The 21262-nt window shown below is 28.4% G+C and overlaps 1 protein-coding gene across 3 annotated transcripts in view; it reads left to right on the forward strand.

Annotated features, from left to right (window-relative positions):
* The window catches only part of LOC112593654 (protein jim lovell), a 60061-nt gene extending 40237 nt beyond the window's left edge, over positions 1–19824 (forward strand). For 2 of the 3 annotated variants that reach the window (XM_025338158.1, XM_025338155.1), the window contains exons 2-10: positions 7377–7546; positions 7629–7800; positions 8869–9444; positions 9685–9888; positions 10263–10514; positions 11057–11132; positions 11528–11551; positions 17061–17153; positions 17235–19824. In XM_025338158.1, the coding sequence (XP_025193943.1) occupies positions 7389–7546; positions 7629–7800; positions 8869–9444; positions 9685–9888; positions 10263–10514; positions 11057–11132; positions 11528–11551; positions 17061–17153; positions 17235–18286 (2607 nt within the window). In that variant the 5' untranslated portion in view covers positions 7377–7388 and the 3' untranslated portion in view covers positions 18287–19824. The remainder of the gene's footprint in view (positions 1–7376; positions 7547–7628; positions 7801–8868; positions 9445–9684; positions 9889–10262; positions 10515–11056; positions 11133–11527; positions 11552–17060; positions 17154–17234) is intronic. The other variant, XM_025338157.1, reaches the window with a different exon arrangement.
* The last annotated feature ends 1438 nt before the right edge of the window (positions 19825–21262 follow it).

The raw sequence follows: 21262 nt of genomic DNA on the forward strand, positions 1-21262 counted from the left end.
TAAAATATATCCACTCTGCAATGAAGTACGCATAAGCTCTTTAATTTATATTCCAATGATACTCGCTTTTCCAAACTAACCGACTACCAAACATAAACCAACCAGTGGTTCGAGAAACTTCTCGTAGTATAATATTTATTACGTTCGCCTAATATGTTTCATTGGATTTTCCGCAACACTAAACGCTCGGGTATACTTGGTTTTTTTCCATCTTATTTCTGTTTTTTGTATTTTTTGGTGACTCGTTTGTAATTTGACATTATTTTAACAGAAAACAAAATAAATTAATGCTTAAGCGATGAAGATTATAAAGCAAATCATTTATTATACCATACTTAATAATTTTAAACTACAACAAAACAATATTTTACACTACAAACAATAAAATTAAATTAGTAAATACATAATGCATATATATATATATAAATAATATAAACTGGTGTATTTAAAATAAACTCACTTAATAGTTGACATATAGAAATCAAGAATAATACTTTTTTTTAAACAATTATCTTTATAATATAAAATATTAATCGCTTAAATAATATAAATTTGAGGCTCCCGCCTCCAAATGAAAATGAAAAATACAACAAAATTATACGTATATTACTTTTGTGTAATAATTATGCGTGTTTGATAAAATATTTTAAAATTATTTATTCTTAATGTAAAATATAAACCAAAATGGTGTAAATATTTATCTAAATACTAATTTAAGAAAACAGTCAGCTGCAATAACTGAAATGCATAAAATATTTCTATGCCTAATAATTATGTTATTGAAGTTTATTATTGTGTTTTGTGTGGTTGGTGTATAATTAATAATACACACACACACTTCAGACTAATTCATATTGGAAGTAGACAAATAATATGTTATTACACTTATTAATTATAGTTTTATAACTTCCAAAACGTTATAACTAGCTACTAAATACCTAAATTTAAATTTTAAAAATCTATTTGGTATATCGTAATATAATTATAATGATATGATTTAAGGATTAATAATTATAATTTTATAATAGCTGGTATATAGGTACATATAGTTTTTATTTTATGAGTATAGATATAATGTAGTTATACACTTTTATGTTTTACAAATTCATGTTTTACTATAAAGATAATAGAAACCTTGGAAATGATTTTCACGGCAAAAAAGGGAAATCGTACGAACACTTGGTATATTGTAGTCCGTAGATTATAAGTCATATTATAATGTCTCATGAAGAATCGGTGTAGTATTCTGCAAACATATATAAGTGTATATAAAATATACACTTTAGGTATATAATTAAAATCAATTGACATTGAATATGTGTCTTGAAGTAAAGTATTAGTTGAAAACTATGGTCTGTCCTCGATAAAATACATACACATTTTTACGATTAATCAACATGAACATGAATAATAGTTTTTAAAGTATTGCTCATATGTAAAGCTTTCACGACATTCTTTTATTTATGAATTATATACATGGGCGTAACTAGGATTTTAATCAGGTGGAGAGAGGCAGTTGAGAACCTTTTTTTTTTTTGCTTTTTCCATATTTTATAGTAAAATTTACACATTTGGTATAAGAAATAGAATTTAGTTTGAAGCAAAGGGGAGAGAGTAAGTGCCTCCTACTCCACCCTCACTACGCTCATGAATATATATATACATTTTTTTAAATAGTAATCGAGTTATACCACTACAATTACAACATACATAATCTATATTTTCATTGATATAGGTATATAATACTTCGACGTCAATAAATAAATTAGTATTATTAAAATAATTCATTAAAAACATTATAAGCTATAAATCATAATTAAGTTATATAATAATATGACATAAATTAAAACGTAAGCCCAGTGATTTGAATGAACCTTTTATAATTTATATACAATTATATTGAATAATTTAATTTCATTGATAAAACACTATACTGTAAATTGGGCCACTAAACGTTATCAATAGGTAGTTAGGTTCAAATCCAAAACACAAATTTCAGATCCATTTTATTCTTTTGTCCATATAAATGGTATTATAGTATTTTTTCATAATTTATATAAATATAAGCAATAATTACATTTTTATATTTTCACCTACATTAATTGCATTACAATAATTATATATTTAAAACTGTCCAAATTTGATTTAATTGTAACTAGTTTTAATTTCTATTCTTTTAACACATATTTTTATATACATAAACAATATTTATAAAAATAAATCATAAATATAAAAATCAAGTTTAAAAAACACGAACAAATTAAAGCTGTAACTTAACAAAACAAAATTACTCACAGTAAAATTGATGAACCTTAGTTACATCTCTATTATCAAAAAACTGTTATAGTTTAAAACCATATCTTGCTATTTACGTATATTTTGTTTGTAGCCCTAACACTGCAGAAGCAAATAATAAATATTTAGTCTTCACTCTTTAGGTATAGGTAAATAAAATGTTACTTAATTTATTACAGACCGCTTTTTAAAACTTAAAAGTGTAAATTGATGAAACTATAAAGACTTAACTATAATAATTATGATCGAAATCCGCATAATATAAAATTTGCAATGACAAATAAAACATTAACAAGACGTGATATTAATGTGATATTAATTATTTAACATAAAACATTTTTAGGAAATAACGAAATACATTTTTATTGCACGAGTGTACTATTATAAAAATCATATTTTCGAATATAATAATATTTAAAATATTAAAAAACAACTGGTAATTTTTATTAAACTACTCAAAAAATAATATTGCAATGTAATTAATTCAAATTATTTATTACACACATCAATACTAAATCTTACAAATAATATTTTATGAAATAATTTTACTTTTCAAAAACATATTTTATTATTTATAAGTTATAATTTACTATAATTCGTAGTTTAATATTATATTCTACCAATCTACTACACAGTTCTATAAATAAAATTATTATAAGTCGTTAAAGATTGTACTTCTAACAATTTTTAATGTATAAGTTACATATGGTAGTTATTACTTGTACCTATACAATAAATTAAAATAATAATTGCAGACAACAAATAAATCATAACTTATTATTGACAACAATGTTATTTACGTATAATAAATATCATGTTTCTGGCTATAAAATATTTTATAAAATGTATAATATTGATTGATATTTTTATTTCATGTTAATTAAAGAACGATAATTATTGTTTTATTGTGATTATTAGGGATGAAGTTAATAATTACAAAATACAATATAACGTATAGGTAATTATTTTTATTTTTATTCAATAAATAATGATTATATTATTATAATTTTATAACCAATATTCTATAATAACTAGACAAGCAACAACTAATAATTTTTTTAAAAATGTTCTTGTTTATTTTCTTAGGATTAAACATTATCTCAATACAAGGTTATTTTTTTTATTTTTTAAACTTAGTGTATGAAATTGATTTGCTACTGACTGCAGTAAAAGAGTTTTTTTATAAGTTTATTATTATCGTTATATTTTATAATACGACATATTACCTAAATGTCAATTTACAAAATTGTAAAAAATATATGAGATAGATACATAAATTTATAAATCAGATGTAATATTCTATGTTTACTATGTGTGTGCTATTATGTTGTGTTGAAATTGTTTTATTTTTTATTTTTTTATTTTTTTTTTGTTTAAGCTCAACAACAGGTATAGCGTTACGTTACTGATATAAAAATCTACTCTCATAATATCTAGCTCATAATGTAATATAGTTTATAATTCGCATCTATATTAAATTCCGATAAAAACATTCGATTATCGAGTATTATATAGCCATATAGGTACACATATACAATATACAAAGCATAATAAATTTTATAAATTAACTATTATAGGTAGATAACTAAAAAAATTGATTGCATTTAAAACCGCCGTATGATGTATCGGGTTTTCATCATTGTTCGTGTACCTAAATGTCAAATGACACCTTTATGTCTTAATTGTATTTAATGCATTTACATTAAGTTTTTCTAAAATACAATATTGGTACGCAAAAATGTAACCACAATTATAATGTTAATACTTAATATTATAATGTATATTGTATAGTACAAGTACGCTAATACGATTAAAAGTAAGTGTCTAACCGCCATCCCTCCTTCCATCAATATACGTTTATCGATATATTTTTTTTCTGTGAAACGTTATATCCTATACATACGTAATATGGGCGGAGGGTTTGCACTAATCGTTGGAAAATGATCAAAAGAACAAAATTGTTTTTTACTCAGACGTCTTAATCTGTCAACTTATTATCGCTATCGTCGGACGTGTGGTAAAAAATAAAACATATAATACCTTAATACCTGTGCAGGTGTCTACTGTTCCTGTTTTATATTTATTTATATTGGACGTCACGTTATTTGTATCAACAAAATCAACAGCACTAGTCCGTATATATAAATTAATTACACGCATTTGTACATACAATAATATATCTAATTTCAAATGTATACTCAGTTTAGTAATAATAGTATGCAGTATAACGGCAAGGTCTGTGACATTTTGCGTGACAAAAGTATCGGAGGGGGCGGATCACGTTAAGCTCTTGGCTATCTTTCACTAAATAATTGTTCACGCAACTTGCAGTATACTCAAACCATTAGGTAATCGGTATTAATAATATACGGTCGTTTTCAGTAAGGAAATGGTACAATAAGGGCTGCTGGCTGCCAGGTTGACTTCCAATATCGTATGCGATTGTTTGTCCGTCCGACAATCGCGATTCATCACACACCTTTGTTCCGAGCAGTTTTATTATCACAATTTATATAACATTAATGATAAAAACAGTTAATATCAAAAACAGCGTCTACCGACTACCTTTTATTATTGAAAAATCCGTTCTTCCCTATTATCCGCTTTCGGAAAATCCGAATGATACAATTATACAACACATCACGTGAAGTGTACAATGTACATCCATCTATCGACACCTGCACCGAGATAGGTCCGTGTGTAATAAAATTTTTTAGCAATATTTCTCGTTTTTTTCTCTCGCCCTTCACATTGCAGACCACTCGTGCACATTTTTTTTAATAATAATAATAATATGCACACCTTATATCAGTTGCACTTTATGATATTATATATTATGTGCATCGTTATCGCATGAGTGCATATTACGCACTATATAATAATAATAATATATTGTAGTGTGGAAATCGCATTACCGTGATGCCATGATATCGACGCGGCATGTTTTATTATGCAATACAGTGTAAAAATATTACATATTATATTATAGGTTATAAGTTATAACAATATGTACGTAAACATTGTCACCGATGAGACGGGTGAACGGTTGTATTTTTTTTTTACGCACCACGAAATTACGACAATACAACGGAATATCTGAAAAATTCGTGAAATTGTGTCCAATGTTATGTACGTAATGAGGAACAGTACTGCGTGTATTAAAAAAATATCATCTAATTACGGACACCTCCCAATAACGTAAACCTTATATCGGAGAACACTAACTGCCGACAGATTTGTACCTATTGTTCACGTCTATTTAATATTATGATGTTGTATGTTATTGTATCGAATGGTTTCGTTGTATACAATACATAATATTGTTATATATTTAATTCTCTCTTCGGTGAGCGTTCTAATAATTAATAATAATAATAATAATAATAATAAGAATTACATATGAAAATAATCTTGCATATTAAAATATTGTCTTAACACATGGGGATTTTACATAATTAAGAATATTTATACCTGTACGTCTTGTGAGTACGTTATTATATGATATTACGTATTATATTATATTACTTATTGGCTATTATTACTCTCTTTTCCAGTGAAACTATATGTTGTGTAATAGGGAAATATTCGAAATAATATAATTGTTACATAATAATATATACCTATGTACGAGTATTACGATCAATTGGTTCTTAGTAATAATACGCCTACGTATAACCTATATGTTTTGACTTAACTAAAATGTGAATTCTCGTCGCCAGGGAAAACTTCATTTAAATGTCACTTTAATTTAGTTTACATTTTACCTGATTAATCATAATATATTACGCTCCTGTGGAACAGTCATTACATCTCGATAACAATTGATTTGTAATTTTATAATAATTTTACACATGTTACAAACGTCGCTGCTATATAAAGGTTAATAGTCAATGGAGTGATATTGGTCCAGCGCTACATGATAACCTAACCGCTTCATAGTTTAGCTAAAATATGATTTTTTGTATTGTTATATTTTTAAAAATGAGTTTTTTAGTGAAATCTATGAGTTAATATGATATTTTTAATCACTTATCAGTTTTTTCACGAATAAAAAAAATATATATTTAGTTGTATTTAAAATATTAGCCCAACTAACACTGATTTATGTTATAGATTTGATAAATGTTGATCTTTTGGTCATTATTTATTCATCTGACTGTAATCGGTTATGTGTCGTGATATTTTAAAATAATGATATAGCGTTAAAAAAAAAATCTGAAAAATTTGAAATATCTTAAACCATATCTAAATTTACATTTTCTTAGATAAATTATCATATAGCTACTTCACATTCAATATTTTAACTAAATTCAATTTTTAATCAATAGAACTACTTGAAGCTTTTGTGTGAAAAGACCTAAAAAAAAAAAATGTATATTCCTATTATACATTTTCGTTTGACACAGAACTTAAAAATTGTGAATTGTGTTCAAACGAATGACAGTCATTTAAGTTTTATTTATTATTGTTCTAAAATAAAGAAATCTGATTTATCGTGTTTTTAATGTCGAGTTTACCGTCATTACAAACTATTCACATAAAGTTTTTTTTCTTAAAAAGACTTGGGTCATAAAATTTACGACGGCGTCATTTTTAATGTACTTTTCGCCCTTTCGAGTCATACTTTGTCATTATACAGTTTAGGCCCCCTTTTCTAATGTAAATTATACTATTTTCTTTTTACCATACCTTTTCATTTTGGTTTTCGTATTTTCGAAGACAACATATTTGTAAATTACATGCATTCTGTTTCAATCAACTATTCCAGTCTCATTAACAAAAAATAATCTAATGTATTATTTCATCACAAAATATTGTACACAATTATTATTTTAAACTTAATATAATAAAATATCGTGGTTTTATATGAAAAAAAAATTAGTTTGATTAAAATCTGTATTCAATTTATACTCCTCTACTGTACCGAACTAATTGCTTTTATTTTATTACAATCTTACTACTTTTTATCGGAAAATTATTTTAATGAAGATCGATCAAACGAAAAACTAAAACTTGGCTGTCACAATTTAAAGTCGATTTCTAATGATATATTATAATTTTTTTTTTTTTTTTGGTTACAGTTGTTAACGGATATGGACACGCCACAGTACAGTCTTCGGTGGAACAATCACCTGGTCCACATGATGGACGCCATCGAAGTACTCCTACAAAACGAAACTCTCGTGGACGTGACGCTGGTTTGTGAAAAGACCCAGTTTAAAGCTCACAAAGTGGTCTTATCCGCTTGCAGGTACCTACCCAATTTTATACTCAACTTTTATCATAGGAATTTAATTTTATATTTTTTAATTATATTGTATGTTTTTTTTTAGTCCATATTTTCAAAGGCTATTCTCTGAAACCCCGTGTAAACATCCCGTGATCGTGCTTAAGGACCTTCCCGACTGGGAGATGAGAGCTATCATACATTTCATGTACAAAGGGGAGATTAACGTTGGACAAGAACAGTTGCCGCTGTTGCTACAGGCTGCTGAAACGTTACAAGTACGTAAACATTATATTATTATTAGTGCTATTCGGGATTCGGGAAGACCTAAACATTTTATATACCTACGATGACAAATTCTCGGACGTTAACGTAAACTTCTCACGGTATCAATGGCTATATTTCTTTACTAGTATTATATTTTATTTAAATTAAACCTTAAGAGGATTATGAATTAAGATATAATTGTATCGATCCCGTAGTATCTGTATAGTTTGATTTTAGTTTACGGTTAAGCCACAACAAATTTACAAAATTAATTTGCAATATTAATACTATTATCTATTAAAGTAACAAAAAAAAAAAAAAAAAAAAAATGACTAATACAATAAAATTTATTTTTAAGAAAATTCATTAATTTCTACTAAAAAGTTTAAGAACCTAATAATAATATGTTTAACTATAATAGAACTTGTTTTCGTAAAAATTTTATGAATAGAGGGTTCGATGTTTATACAATTTTATCCAAAATATAATAAGTTCAGTAAATTCTGAGTTGAAAGTAATTACAAACCATGTTTCAATAAGTTTAATTTATCATCATGTCATACTTAAGCTATGATTAAATAAATAAATTATACTATATAATAATCAATGATATAGGTATTATTACTATTACTCCGTTAGGGGTACGCAATTTAAATACACGCACATTTCGGCCATTGTATTTTGTTAAATTGATTATAAAATATGGTTAAATTACGTTTTAGATAAATATAAACATGAAAAAATCAATAAAAGTAACACATAATAAAAATTACCTTTTTAAAAATATACTTATTTCTAAAATTGTATTCTAAAATAACCGTTGTTATTATAGTAAAACGAATAAAAAATTATTAAAAAAAAAAAAAAAAAAAAAATGGTCGGTTGCCAACTTTTGTAAAATGGATAGACCTACAACAGTACGACCCTTCATAATATCCATGTCAACTCGTTCAATATTATAAACCACTGTAACCTATGTATGGTAATGTGGGGCGTGAGGAATGAGGCCCCCACTAACGGGTGGGTCGTAGATCGCATTATTTGCTAATCACTTTCACTATGATATCTCGTGATTATAGATACGCGGACTGGCCCACACTGAACGCATTCCGTTGTTCGTGGATTCACCCACCTCGTCGTCGGCGACACCCACGGACGTCCAACCACCATCGTCGCAACAGCAACAGCAGCAACCGCTTCCGTCGTCTCATAATCACAGCGCAAGCGGTCATCATCACCATCACCATCACCATTCCAGCCGGGGCCACAGTCCCGGTGGCAAGTCTGGCACGACCGCCGGCCACGAGCTGATGAACGGACAGAGTTCACCGGGCAAGGGTCACCATCACCACCATCACCACCACAGACACCGGACTGCTGACTCGCCTCAGAGTCCGCGCAACAAGTCACAGCCGCCACCGCCGCACCACGCACTCGCGCTTCCTCCGCCGCCACCACCGCACCACCGCGACGGGTCCGCAGGTCGCATGTCGCCGACCACCAGGATGTTCTTCCAAGCCGCCGCGGCTGCTGCGGCCGCTGCTGCAGCCAATCCGTACGATCCTTCGCACATTCGTTTGCCTCAAATACAACACTTGCCGCCCATCACGTTCAACGACAGGAATTGTCCGTCGCCGACACCTCGCAGGAAACAGGTAAGTCGTACTTCCGATTCTGTGTTATACTATATATAATAAATTACGCATAATTATAATATATTCATCCCGTTTATCTTTTCTATCCGTTCCAATAAAATTCGAATCGAACGTTATTTTTTCGACGGAGAGAGAATTTTTCAATAATATCACATTCAGTTGTCAACAGACAACATATAGTACTTTACGCTTAATCTTAAAATAAATTGTTTATAATAAAATTATTATTCACATATCTAGGCGAGACCCAGGCGAAGATCAGGCGAAGCGATTGGTCCACAAGATTTGAGCAAAGCACCTTCTCCGTCAAACTTCAGTAACAATGTTGCCGAAAACTTGTCGATGAAAAAATCACCAAACAATGAAAATGTCAATAATGAAAACATGCCGACAAATTTAAGTTGTAACAATAAAAGGCCAGATAGGACACCGTCACCGTCGGCTGTGAGTTTTTAAATATATCTTGTAAATCTAAATAAATAAAACATAAATATATTATTAAGGTTTTATAAAATTATAAAATTAATTGATATTTTTTTCGGTTAATAAGGAAAATGACTCAATATATTTTTACATAGATATTTAAATATTTTAATAGTTTATTAAAAAGGAATAAAATGGTAATAAATAAAATAAAATTATTGCTATTATTTTTATAATTTAGCGTGTTAGTTAACTGAATTATATTTATTTTTTACACATACACTTTTATGTCTTATTTATTTCTTCATTATGATATATTTAATAAAATACATCATAATTGGCAGTATTTATTTTTGTGCTTATATTTTTATAACGAGATTTTTTTTCTTCTTCAGAAACAAATGAAGGTTGAAATAGAAGAATCAGAAATGATTGGAGACTTGGGACAGAGTCTGCCGGTAGAGTTGACTGCCAACAGTGGCAACCCAAACGTAAATAATAATAACAATAATAATAATAACCAGTCGAGTAACAAAAAAAACCACCACCATCACCACCATCATCATCTCAACCACCAACAACATCAGAGGCATCCGGATTTCCCTTATTACGGACCGGATCCCATGAGCATACCACTTAATCCACACGTAAGTTCACGTCTTTGCTGGTTATAATATTTTATTTTACGTATTTTTCCCCCTCTTTACCACGGGGACTCGTCGTTACTGTTTAGTTTGTTTATTTGTTTTGGAAATTAAAGTCCTCGAAAATATTATTAATGTTAACCAAAGTAACAATGATAGTTTTTGGTTGTTTTAAAATTTTAATGTACATAGAATCTACAAAATATATTATTAATCCCTTGGCAGTAACTAAAACGTGGATACAGTGAAGATTTTGTTCTAAAGGAAACGTTTCTTTTTTGCAAAATATTTTGAATAGTATTAATAATAATTATAGCACTGTAAACAAATATGATTTTAATTTTAAAAAACAAAAATACATAACTTTAAGTCATAAACATTGTTAAAATGGTCAGTTTCATTTTGCGTATTTAAATTAAATAGGTACATTAATGAGTTTTTAAGTTATATACATTTATGTTGGTAAAAGTTTACTTAGTCTACCATAATATCATCATAAACGAAGTCAAATTGGATAAATAGTACATATATAATTTTTTTTATAGGATCCACACTTTGAGAACTCTCTTTTTCCTCCTTTTGGACCGTTGTCATCGCTATCTCTACAAGGACCTCCTCACAGTAAGTTTAAACATGTATATTTTTAGTTAATAAATATAAAACATTGTTAGAGAATATAAAATTTAGCTTCTGTATGTATAAGTATGATATAGACTATAGAGTATACCAAGTAATTAAGATCCATGTGTTTTTCGTTAGGCGCTGTAGTTTTTTTTATGACAATATTTATTTTTTTCTTTGGAATTCATTATTTTAAAAGTGCACTCGACACATTTGAATTTTTTAACATAAAATATTTTGTATTTTAATTTATTTCAAACTTTTCTGCAGTCGCTGGTAAATAATTTTAACAGTTACTAAGCAATCAAATGTTTCAAATACTTTTTTTTGTAATCCATTTTAATTTTATCGAGGTCATAAAGCTAATATTTTTTTGTTTTTGTTTTATATTATAGTGTTTCCAATAGATGCCCAGTTTGGTAAGATTAACAGAAAAATATTTCATTACATATTACATGTTTACATAAGCGTGCACAGGTCTTCTTGGCAGGGGAGGCAATATCTTTGCTAAGGAGATCCAGACTTCAAACCCTTCCCCTAGATATTTTTTTCACAGCTTAGAGCTTGATGTGATCCAACGATTAATAAATAAATCCTCACACAAAATCAAGTATATGATTCTATTAAACTATGGTATTATTCTATACGGTTAAGAGTTAGGTTAAACATAAAATTACCAAAATAGTTTTCAATAAACCCTTTTTAATAATAATATCTTTAACGAATAGGTAACGATAAAAACCTACCTAATAGAACATAGAATACATAATAAGAAAAAATAACAAAAAAAAACATAATTTAAACAACTTTTAAAATAGGTAATAATGTAGTATGTTTTATTAAAGTTCCATACGTCGTTTGGAAGTAGGGTCTAATGTTTTAAAAATTTCTATTACTTCTTCATAATCTACATTATAAGCTTGTTCCTGTTCAATGAACATGTTTAAAAGTCCATTTAATCTTTCCTGACCCATCGTACTTCGTAACTTTGTTTTAACCAAATTTAGTTTTGAAAATGTTCTTTCACAACTACAACTTGTTACTGGTATTGTAACAAATAACTTGAATGCTTTTGTGATACTAGGGAAAATATTTTGTCTATCACAAGAAGATAACCATTTGATCCATTCATCGCATTTATTTTTCAATATATTTTTAGGAACACTATCGTAATTTTGCAAGAGTCGTATTTCTGTTTGTAAAGTTAGTGTATCCAGATTAAACGATGATGCTAATGTACACACATTGTCATAATTTGTTTGTAAAATTGTTAAATTGACTATACTCTTAATCATATTAATTGTTTCTTGATTAAAACGAATAGATATGCCATTGATCATTTGATCCAAAGCTGTATTATATACAGTTAGTTTCATTTCTTCTTCTTTAGTTTGAAAGAAATACTCGTTGGAATGAGAAGTATCTACTTTTGATGAAATTTTTCTTTTTCTTGAAGTTGGAATTGGAATATCAATATCAGTACATAATTTAACAGTATTTTTATAAATATTTTTAAATTCATATTCCTCATTTCTCATTTTATTCAGAGATTCTTTCAAGGATTCTACTACTTCCACAGCTGTCAACAAATTTATGTTAGAAGTTTGTAGAAATGTGCTTACTTTTAACACTGCATTAAGAATAGGATGAAACATTTCTAGAGCAAATATAAATTCAAACTTTTTTAGTTGAAAAATAATACCTAAACCTTTAACTCTAACATCAGATTGCTTGGTAGAATCTATAATTTCTTCAATTGCTACTAAAAGAGACAAATAGTTTATTTTTACTGCACTTACAGCTTCAGAACGGCAGGCCCATCTAGTATTAGATAAAGATTTCAAAGTTTTAAGTTTAGCATTAGTAGAATTGACAATTTTTTCAAAAATAGCATGTCTTGAACAGCTACCTTCTATGAAATTATACACTAACTGGATAGTTCCAAAAAAATCAAAAGCAATTCTATTTTTACAACCAACGGAATCAACCAAAATTAGATTTAAACAATGGCCGTAACAGTGTACAAAAAATATCTTCTTATTCTTTTCTTTAAATTTAGTTTGAACACCTGCAGTACTACCTGCCATTGTCGCAGCTCCATCAAAACAAGTTGAAACAATGTTTTCCCATTTAATGTTATATTCTTCAATGACATCACTCAATGTATTGAAAATGCTTTGAGCATTAACAGACTTTATTCTTTTCATTGTTAAAAACTGTTCTACAGCAGAGCACTTGGTGTCATCAAAGTATCTGATTACAATTGATAGTTGCTCGTGATGCCCTAAATCACTTGTTTCATCGGAAATCAATGATAGTTTTTTATCTTGTATACACTCTTTTAATTGTCTTTTCATCAATTGACTTATGGACAAAATTAAGTCGTTTTGAATCCGATTACTGCAATATAAAGCGTTTTTTTGGTCCAGAGTTAATATGTTCATTTAGAATAGGATCATATTTTGTTAAGAGTCCAACTATATCCAAAAACAGTCCTTTGTGAATATCATTAGACTTTTCACTATGCCCGCGAAACGGTTTACCACCTATACCAAGACAAACTGTTATATCAATTAGTCGTTTCATAATTTGTCTATTTTTTAATCGTGTTTGTTCTTTTTGACTGTGCACAAGTTCTCTATTTTCATCCAAAATTATGTCAATTGGTTTTAAATGTAAAAAATTGTTCAAAGATGTAGAGCTGTTTAAATGGGCTTTGGATAATTGATGCAATTTAAATTTAGATGTAGCCAGTTTCCAATTTTTAAAACCCAACTTTGAATAAGTTAATTCTGCTTGTCCAATATTGATTCCTGAAGAATGTGTAAACATTCGACAAGGAAAACAATATGCTAAATCTCCTATTTGACTATACTCAAGCCAAGGAAACTGTTTATACCAGTGACTTTGAAAATGTCGTAATATACCACTAAACGCTGTTTTTGGATAACTGTTTAGTATAGGTTGGAATGGACCATTCTTAATACGTTGTCTAAATTCAGTTTGAATTGTTGGTATTTCATTAATAGGATCATCAGGATGAAGTTCAGAAGAAGGAAATTTTTCCAGATCTATCAAATAACACAAATAATAATTTATTATTCATTCCTACTGATTAGTTACTTGTAAAATACTTAGGTAGTTAGAAATCACAAAACACATTTAAACTATTTAACTAGAAATAAATAATTATGTTAATTTTAATTACAAATCTAATACACAATATTAATTCGAAAGCCACCAATAATATAGCTAATAAATTAGTTGTATACAAAAAGCACTCACATTAAAAAAAAAAGATTGATAAACGTTTTTATAGATACAATGAATCTAGAAACACAATATTGTCAATATTATAACATTGAACACAAAGAGCTCACAAATAACACATAAACAAAATAGTTTAAAATATTACCAATACAACTGTCTAATAGTTCACAAACTGTAGTTTTTAATGACTGGTCCACTTTTGATTGTTCTATAAAATAATAAAATATATCAAAACTAAAATGATTTATTTTTTCAAATATTTATATTCATACCAGTTACTTCTGTTCTTAACTGTGCAATATCTGTAGAATCACTTGTACATTGTGGCAACAGCATTGGGTCATCTGGATCCAATTCATCTAAATTATTTTGTATATTAAACTAAGTGGTAAATAGGCACATCATACAGCTAAATAGTTAATACAGATTTATAATTTTCCAAATATTGTACAGTATAATCGACAATAGGTACTATTAATATAGTTGTTAATTACCTGATGATTCATTTATAGGTATTTCCTTTGCAGTTTCAGATAACTGATTTGTATTAAAATGCTCTATAAAACAATAAAATATAAAATATATTAAAATTAAATCTAATAATAATAACTTATATTAAATTAATTTGATTTTTAAATGTATAACTTAGATGTAATTTTTACTTAATAAATTGTAAGTATGAGTAATACATTGAACTAATTACTAATGTATTAATGTGTATACAATGATCAGATTACTTATATAATTATAAGAAAAACTATACAATTAATAAATTTAGCATTGAGGCATAGGTGCAGTCGTGCAGATACAAAATATAAGCAATAAGCTTTTAATGATTAATAAATTAATTATATGTTAACTTACCAGGATTTGGTTCAGGTTTGAAGAAATCGAGTAAAGTTTTTGATTTAATTTTTTTTGAAGTCATGTCTATTTATAATGGTACTTTTAAACAAAAAACAATAAACACTAAACAACAGCAAAGAATAATATATATATATGTTAAAGACTAAAGTATAACAATACGGCTTCCTTATTTCCTTGTACTTTGTATCAAAGTACCAGTACCGTTATTCGTTAATAATTGTTAAAATGTTGAATTTTAATAATACATAATTTTATTATAACAATAATAATCTATTTTAAGCTTTTGGTTTATCATTTGATAGCTACCAGCCATATGATTAGTAGATATTATCACAGAAGAAACAAGGTAAACATAATACCATAATTGTTCTGTGATAATATAATTGAAACTTGTAGCCACCATTGAACTATATGATAATATTATAATATTTTAAATTATCATAATATAGTTCAATGGAAGCCACGGACTAAGATATACAGGACTGTCTTATCAATATAATAATATAATAATATTATCATTGATTAAATATATAATATATTTATTATATATTATGTATACAATATACATATATTTAATCAATGATATTATTATTGTCGATTAAAATATTATCACAATTTGGTAGCCGGTAGGCGGTAGGTATCACGATTTAAGATATTGGTATATTATATCGTGGTAGGTATTAATGGTATTAATAGGTGTTATGTATAATAATATAATATAAGATCTCGGGGGTGCAGAAAAATGTCGCAGGGGAGGCAGCTGCCTCCCCTGCCTCCCCCGTGCGCACGCTTATGCATGTTTAGTAAAATATCGTTCAAAGAATTATTTTAATACTAAAATATAAAAAAAAAATTTTAAATTATTTTTTAGGCGTTTAAGATAGACAATTTATTTTCTTTTATGTAGTAGTGTTTGAAATAAAAGGAACAAATGCATATTGAATTTTCTACCTATAATAATAATATTATTTAAGTAATAGTAATACTCTTTAGTTTCTAAACATCATACAGTCAACATATCATAAAAATATATAATTAATTAGTAATTATATTCATATAGTATGATATTAAGTTATTATTAATAACTATTACATAATATTTAATAAAACCTACAATATTTTTTAATGATAGCTTTGAAGTTGTTTTAATAATTTTTTATTATTTTATGAGTTTAAAAACTTTAAAAAATTAAAGTTTATCTATTGAAATCCATTAAATTCATTTTAATACATTGGAGCGAGATTCTTAATACATTTTTTTTGTAGTTCTTTCTTGAATGATCACTTTATTGATATTGTAAATTAAAAATTAATCACGTAGTAATTGCATTTCATTAGTTATGTCTTGAAATGTATTGGAAACTTCAAAAATAAGTTTTTATTAAAAAAGGGGATAATCACTATATTTGCTAAAAAAAAAAAAATGTTTCTGAAAATACTAAAGTTTAGCATTACATTTATTCAACCCGTCCATTTAGTACTTACAAATAGTTACAAACCTGCGACCTTTATAAAAAAAATCAAAATAAATATATGGTTCCAAGTGTTAAATTATAATATTTACATAATTAAAATTTAAAATAATTTAAAATAGTTATCAATCAACTCTAACAATTATTCTTAAGATTATTTTTAACTTATTCTAACATAGTACAACAAATTGGGGAAATGGTTTTTGTGATTCCAACGTAACAACACTTTAATATTTTTAAATCGTAGATAATGCATTTTTATTTGTTTATGGATGTATATACAATCATTTTTTTTCTAATATGATCGATATTTATAACAGGTTTATTCCATGGTTTGGATGGCTGCAGAAACCCACTGCTAAACGAACTAATCGAGCCAAGGTTCGACAATCCACCACCGAGTAAAAAGAAAAGTAAGTAAAATAACTATAGGAAATACTTTTAGGCGCAACACTTCTAATTCGTTCATTATTTTGTAATATTCTTTCTCGCAGAGAAAATGTTCCCCGTTGGACGTCCCAAAGGCCAGCACAGTGCTCCGCGTGGAGGTCCGCCTAGATCATGGACGAACGCCGAACTCACAGAAGCGTTACAACACGTGTGGAACAAGAAAATGACTACGTCGCAGGCATCCAGGATCTTCGGTATACCGTACAACAGTTTACTCATGTACGTGCGTGGCAAGTACGGTAAATCCCTAAAACTAGAACAGTTGAAAAAAGAGTGTTTCGGTGATATAAACGGTCCACTGGACTTGTTGCACTTCGGATCCATATCAAACAACAACAACAGTAGCAACAAGAACAATAATAACAACAACAACAGCAGCAATAGCAACAACAACAATAGCAGTGGTGGCAACAACGGCCAATCAAATATCAACGGTAACGGTAATAATAATAATGGACCGACAATGCAGCCGTGCAACCCACCGTCTGAACCCGTCGACCTAATGCTGGGCCCTCCTGGATTCAACCCACCCGCGTTCCCGACACCCAACTTCTTCCCGGACTTCGGGTCCACTTTCCCGATGGGCATAGACATGATACACCTGATGCACCAGCAACAGCAGCAGATGTCATCGCTGTCGGCGGCTGATAAACACCAGTACTTGGGACTGCAAGACATGATCAGTGGTCAGCCACTGCAGTCGGCCGTCGTGCTGGACTACGCGATGAAGTCGCCGGCTGCAAGCCGCAGCAACTCGGAACCACCGACGACGGGCGGTGAGGGCGACGGTGATGGAGACGTCGACGGCGATGTTGAAGGTGATGGTGACTGTGATGACGACGACGGTGCCGACGATTGTGGCGTCGATGACGAAGAAGAGGAGGACGACGACGACGACGTGGTGGCCATGGACTTCTCGAAGGCTGGTGACGTTGGCAACGGTGACGTTGCTATCGGTGACGTTGCCAGCGGTGGTGTTGGTGGAGGAGCCGGTGGCGGTGATGAGGACGATGGAGTCGACGATGAGGATGACGACGACGACGACGACGAAAGACTGAGTCCGGAAGCGGATGACAAGGACAAGGAGCAAGACTGACACGGGGTGTTTAGGGACTACGCGCTGGCGGCGTTCGACGCGGTGCTCCGAACTTAATTTTTCTGCAGCAGTGTTCTTCACCGAGTGTACTTCCTGCACCGAGAAATGCGCACACGCCAGTTTTTCACAAGCGCGTGTCCCTTGTCCACCACATTGACGTTGTCACAGGCATTCGGCTGCTAAATCGCCGATCCCTCTCCCCACCCAACCATTTATGTGCATGCCCCTCACCTCTAATCCTTATCTTGTCGAACCCCTTCTTCTCCTCACTCTTAGTCGTAATTCAAATTATGTCTATATTATAATACATAAAAAATAATAATTATTATTATATAATCATTTGGCCGAATCGTACGGCCGTAATTCGTAATCGCGCATGTAATATAATAATCGTTTTTAATGATAAGGGATTAAAATAAAATATAAAAAACGAAAATAAAATCGTAAGTAAAACTACTACAGCTAGTGAATACAAAGAAACGTGTAAATTAGATTTTAAAACAAATTGATTGTGTACATATTTATAATTAATCGTCGTATCGTTATTAAAAAATATATATATATAAATATTATTTTAGACCAAAATGTAGCCATTTTAAAGATAAATTATTGTTCCAAAACAATAGAATTTCGTCTCAGCCCGATAAACAAATCAAAACGATACAATTACCTAATATACAGCCGAACACATTATGGTGTCTACATACAGTTCCTAAGTTTTAGTTACAGTAATTTTATTTTATTTTATTAGATATTAATCATGTGTATACTTCTGTGAAACTGTGATTCCTATACACACATGTTGGCTTTAAGTTTTACTGCATTTCGTACGTTTTTAAGAGATAAAACATTTTTTACCTCGAAATTAGTAAGAAAAAATGACAAAATATATACAACATTGTTCCTCGTATATAAAGCCACTAAAATACATATTTTTTTTTTATAGTTCCTGTTCATTCGCCATTTTGTTTTTTTTTTTTAATTTTCTGAGCCATAAAACGCATACGTTTGAAAAATTTTGTAATTGATGGAGTGTAATATTACCAGTAATTTGATTATTGAAGTAGGTAATATTATTTAACCAACGAAATTACATTAAAACTTTACGTGTCTCCAACAGCGGTCGGTCAAATTTTGATAACAGCTTTCATTAAATATCATCATCATCATTATCATTATTACTGTAGTAATATAACAACAGTAACAATCCAAATAAGCAAATGGTTAGAGTTTACAAGAGATGGTGCGTCATACCTATTTCAAAGGTATTATTATATGGCAAACGTTAAATTTTATTTTAATTCTTGCAATAGTTCTAATAGGATTTTAAACTCAACTATAGAGAAATACACTCGTCACTCATGCAGGGTAATCATGAAACATTTATAATACAATACAGGTACCTCTATATACATAATAAAAATAATAATAGTAATAAATATCAGGAACGATAATAAATCTATTATACGATAATTATTCACACAAATACACCTCAAACCAAAAAGTTCATTATTTATAGTATTTATTATAATTTAAAATATAAAATAGTCTGTTTTACTAATACACTTGTGTGTAAATAAAAAATAAAATTAATAATATAAAATAACAATATGTGTTAATTGAGTGCAATGTATTACTTTCACGGTGATTTATTTGTTACCTTTTATTTATAATAATATAGTAAATGTCTTAAGTTTATATTTCTTAAGTTCCAGCAAAGCTTTTTATTCTATTTTATTTCCTAAGGCTGTGTTTCTACTCCGTTTCATATATTTCAAGTGTACAAACAAATAAATAATACGTCATATTATAATATTACGTTATAACCATATTACATTTAAAATACCTCTACGGATAATTATATAGATTATTATACATTTTTATAATACAATAATGGTGCAGCATCTCAGGGCATTAACTAGATGTACCAATTTTCGTTAGATAATAATTATTCTATAAATATAACATATTATATATATTATAATTAAATCACATAACGTCCGATAGTTTATAACCTATTTTAAATGTGTTTGTTTCATCTGTTTTTATCATGTACGTGTAAATTAATTGAACAAAAAATTGTATTGTTAATATTATAGAAAGTAGACGTTTAGGTTAAAAGTAAATTATGAAAAATACTGTTTTCTTTTATTTTTATTTTTATTTTGAGAGTGTGTTATTATTTGTATTATTATTTTATTTTATTTTTTTTTTTTTTTTTGGTAATAGCGTCATTTCTAATGACCTTGTTAAGTTGATTTTTTTTTTTTTTTTGGTATTGGTTCCTGTTATAATTTTATGATTTATCTTTTTAAGAATTATTATTATTATAATTTAATTATTTTTAGTATTTTTTTTTTTTTTTTGTCCTGAAACTCTTATCGAGTAAAAATACAAATTATGTTGTTAGGTTAATCAATTAATGTAATTTAATTTTAAAATTATTAATTAATTTACGTATTATTATTATTATTATCATTATTATTATTATTATTATTATTATTATTATTATTATTATTATTATAATGATTATTATTATTATTGTGAGAATCGAAAAAAGTTGATGAATGAATGTCGTTGAAAACGAAAAATTATAAGATGTTATACGATTCGTAAACAAAATAATAATTACAAAAAAAAAAAAAAATAAATAAATGAAAAAAAATAATAAAATAATAAAAATATATCAATTAAAATTTATGTTTTTTGATTTGGTTTTCCACTACGATAAAATATTATAATTTTAAGTGTATATTATGTTTGTATATTTTGTTACCTTTGTTTATTCAACGAATAACATTACAAAAATATTGTTCGTTCATCAGAATATTATTCTTCAAATTTGGTTTTTTAACCAGGCCACAGAATTTATTAAATGGAAATATTTTAAAAGGTGAATTGAGTTAAGTTTTTGATCCAATAAAAAATCTTGACAAGGTCAGACATAAACATGTAGATGATAGTTTTTTAAATAAT

Source organism: Melanaphis sacchari, unplaced genomic scaffold (assembly GCF_002803265.2).
Source record: "Melanaphis sacchari strain LSU unplaced genomic scaffold, SCAv2.0 Contig20_pilon_pilon, whole genome shotgun sequence".
Classification (NCBI taxonomy): Eukaryota; Metazoa; Arthropoda; class Insecta; order Hemiptera; family Aphididae; genus Melanaphis; species Melanaphis sacchari.